Here is a 3,684-nt window from a genome sequence, read left to right on the forward strand (position 1 = left end):
CGATCCAATTCGTTATTCATTTAACAAGAAAAAAGAGGATTATATTATCATCTCACCCACTGTTGGTTCTAAATCCCAATTGAATGATGGTGGTAGAATTACCTTCGAAATAAATTCATTATCGAATTGGTTGCTTCTTTCCGATGCTTATTTCAGATGCGATTTCAAAATTAAAGAAGCCACACAGAATCAAGTTCCACAAACAAATACAACGTTAGAAAACAATTTCTTTCCATCTTTATTTAGCGAGATGGTTTTGGAAGCTGGTTGAAATCCGATAGAAACAATCAAACATCCTGGGGAATTCGACACAATGTTGAAAACAGGTTTATATCCTAAAGATTTCGATTCAGTCTCAGGTTGGATACCTGATGTTGGTGATGGAAGTATTTTAAAAGAACCGGTAAGAAATCTTGCAAATGATGCCGATTTAGCTAGAGTGAGAGTTGTTGATCGAAACACGATAGAAAGAGTAGGACGAGCAGTTAATCATGGATTCGAAAAACGAGTACTTCAGTATAATAATGTTGTTGAGAATAATAGGTGGGGTAATTACGTAAATTGGAAATTATATCCTTTATTCGGTCTGTTGGAACATAGAAAAGTTTCCATAGGCTTACAATATAAAATTCATCTACAAAGAGAAATCAACGACGATAAGATATTCTTTGGAGAGAATGCAAAAGAAGGTGGATTTATATTTTCCCTACCTTTAGTATTTAGTGGACTTATTGCAGCCGGTACAATAGCTGGTGCTGCAGCTGATGGAGTAAAAGCTGCCAACGATAAGAAAGCAGATGAAGTAACAGCTGCTGCCAACGCAAAGAAAGCAGCCGAACAACGTAGACATAATTTAAAAATGGAAAAGTTGGCCGAAGGTTCAGGAGTGGGAGAAATGATAGGCACAATGAAAGAATTTGGAAAAAGATTTAGTGAAGAAACCAAGAAAACTGTTAAACAAGGATTAAATAAATTAGTAGATAGTATTGACACGGGAGAAATCAAAGTCAAACATAAGGGTAATGGAATATTTTTAAAAAATATACACACTGGAGACGGAATATATCTTTCGAAGTGTAAAGGAGAAGGAGTGTTTTTTGGAACAAATTAAAATAATAAAAAATGGGTAAAAAATTTAATCATTCAGAAATATTTCCTAATAACCCAATGCTCATGTGTATATGCGGTAGTTCCGGTTCTGGGAAAACTCATCTCACTTTTAACATGTTGACAACACCAAACCTTTTAGATTTCGATTCTTTGTATATCTACACAACAACACCAGAGCAATCGTATTATCAATTTCTCAAAGCTTTAGAATATCTACCAAAGAGAGATGTTCAAGACCTATTTCAATATTACGAAGAAAACGAAGAAAAAGTGGAATTAAAAGATTTCATAGATAACTACATCGAAGGAAAGAAACCAACGGATATAAAAGTTTTTCTTGCGAAAAATGTTAATGATCTAGATTTGTCTCAAATTGATAGCGAGCGAAAGAACTTAATGTTGTTTGACGACTGCGTGGCGCAAAGAAATCAAGCCGTTCAACAAGAATTCTTCACGAAAGGAAGACATCACAACTGTCACTGCATATACCAAACCCAATCTTTTTACGGGATGGATTCTATGTTCATTAGAAAAAATGCAGATTGTTTTTTATTATTTGAATTAAACGACAAAGATTTATCTCAAATCGTTCAATCGATAAATCACGGAATGGACAGAGAGGCATTTAAAAAGGTTTGTAAAGCTCAATGGAGATATCCAGATGATCATGGATATGTATTTGTAAATACTAGAAAACCTGCAGGTGAAAGAGTTATGAACGATATATGTTAATTTTATTTTTTTAAAAATGGATTGGAATAATATTTTAAAAAGAAATAGAGAATATATCAAAGCTAAGAATAAAATAAAGACCCAAGTTGAAAATAACAGATTACAACAACTCGGATTAACGGAAAATCTACAAACTCTTTTCAACCCATATTAAAATCTCAAGAGGATATTAAAAGGAAATTAGAATATAAACCTCCTATAGAACCTACACCTCCTATAGAAGGAGTGTTATAATTAGAACATTAGATGATATAAATCGTCTTGTTTCAAACCCTGACCCAGATTTACCAAAGAGCATTTCACCAATCGTTGATAATAAAGGTTTATTGTTTAATGGATTTAGAATTATATTTAGTGGAAATTCACCACAATTCAAAATCGACACAAAAGATTACGTATACACATTAACGAAAGGATTAATAGATTTAATGAATGGCGAGGATGTTGGTATTGCCGATTATAAGGATTTAGTAGCATACTCCAAATTTCTAGATGCAATAAGAAAATCAGGACCCGAAACAAGAAGATCGAAAGAAGTTAAACTATATAAAAGAGTAATTGAACGTGATGAAGTTATTGAGGAAGAGGAATCAGATGATTATGCAGAAGATTATACACCAATCATACAAGAAATAGACGATTTCGATGATATGGTGGCATCTGGACAAGGTATAACGTTTTTATCCGATAATAATGAAGAATTGCTTAATAGATTACGATTAATATTGGCGGCCATGAAAGGACATCGATCAAACAGACAATTTAATGAAGTGAATTGTATATTAAAAAGACTCCTAGAGAAAGGTATCATAGATAAAAATTATTATAAAAGCGTGATTAAAAATGTCAAATAAAGAACAACTATTCGTCATCACCTCAAATAAATCAGACATTAAATTATCTCTAGATTATGAGTACGAACTCGATCGCAATCAAGAATATGAATTGGAATTAAAGTATTTCTCTGTTTACAATTCCATTAGAAATATCAACGAAAAAATAACCAAATAAAAATATCAACAGATAATGGAGCTACATTCAAAACCATACGTTTACTACCAGGAAGCTACGAATACATAGCCATTAACGAATACTTATCTGAATACGCAGGAAGCGTCAATGGTAAAAACAATATCGAATTCGAAGGTAATTTGAATCTAAACAAAATAAAATTGATATTAAGAAATAATAGTCAAGTTGATTTCAACTTAGAAAATTCATTAAATACTTTACTAGGTTTTGATAAAAAAAAATATACACCCAATCCACTTTAGCACCACACAAAGCTAATATCGAGAATGATATCGATGTGATAAATATACATTGCAATTTAATAAACGGTGGATTTTTCAATAAATACAAACGTCAGATTATTTACAGTCTTCCAACATTCACTGTTCCTATTGGATATAGAATAAATCTGGAAATCAAAGATGGTAAAAATAGGTTTATAGATTTTGGTAACGAGGAAATTGTTATTCAACTTCATTTAAAACAAAAAAATTAACACTCTTCATTCTCTTCTTGAATAGTTAGATAATCGAAATCATCAAATTCATAGTTTTCATCCAAACACATCTCATCTTTATTGTTGTAAGGATACATAATTCCTTCACTGTTTGGTGCTTTTCTCTTAACGAGATTCAGATAACTTCTGAAAACTTTCTTTTGTTTTTCATTAGGAATAACTATTCCATTAGTAAAACTTTTTACCCAAGGTTTCTTAAATTCATTCGTTACGTCATGTCCAATAGCTAATTGAATGTAGTCTTCTACCTTAATCTTATAGTTAGAGTAACCCTTAAACGTTTCTCCTCTTTTAAACACCATCGGAAGTAGAAG

The 3,684-nt window shown here is 31.7% G+C and overlaps 1 protein-coding gene across 1 annotated transcript; it reads left to right on the plus strand.

Moving 5' to 3' along the window:
- Positions 1 to 1,122: 1,122 nt before the first annotated feature.
- LOTGIDRAFT_144291 (hypothetical protein) lies at positions 1,123 to 1,842 on the plus strand (the record flags this gene model as incomplete). Its single annotated transcript, XM_009055075.1, has 1 exon — positions 1,123 to 1,842. The coding sequence occupies one exon, from the start codon at positions 1,123 to 1,125 to the stop codon at positions 1,840 to 1,842; it is 720 nt and encodes a 239-aa protein (XP_009053323.1).
- Between the last annotated feature and the right edge of the window lie 1,842 nt (positions 1,843 to 3,684).

This window comes from Lottia gigantea (genome assembly GCF_000327385.1).
Source record: "Lottia gigantea unplaced genomic scaffold LOTGIsca_230, whole genome shotgun sequence".
NCBI lineage: Eukaryota > Metazoa > Mollusca > Gastropoda > Lottiidae > Lottia > Lottia gigantea.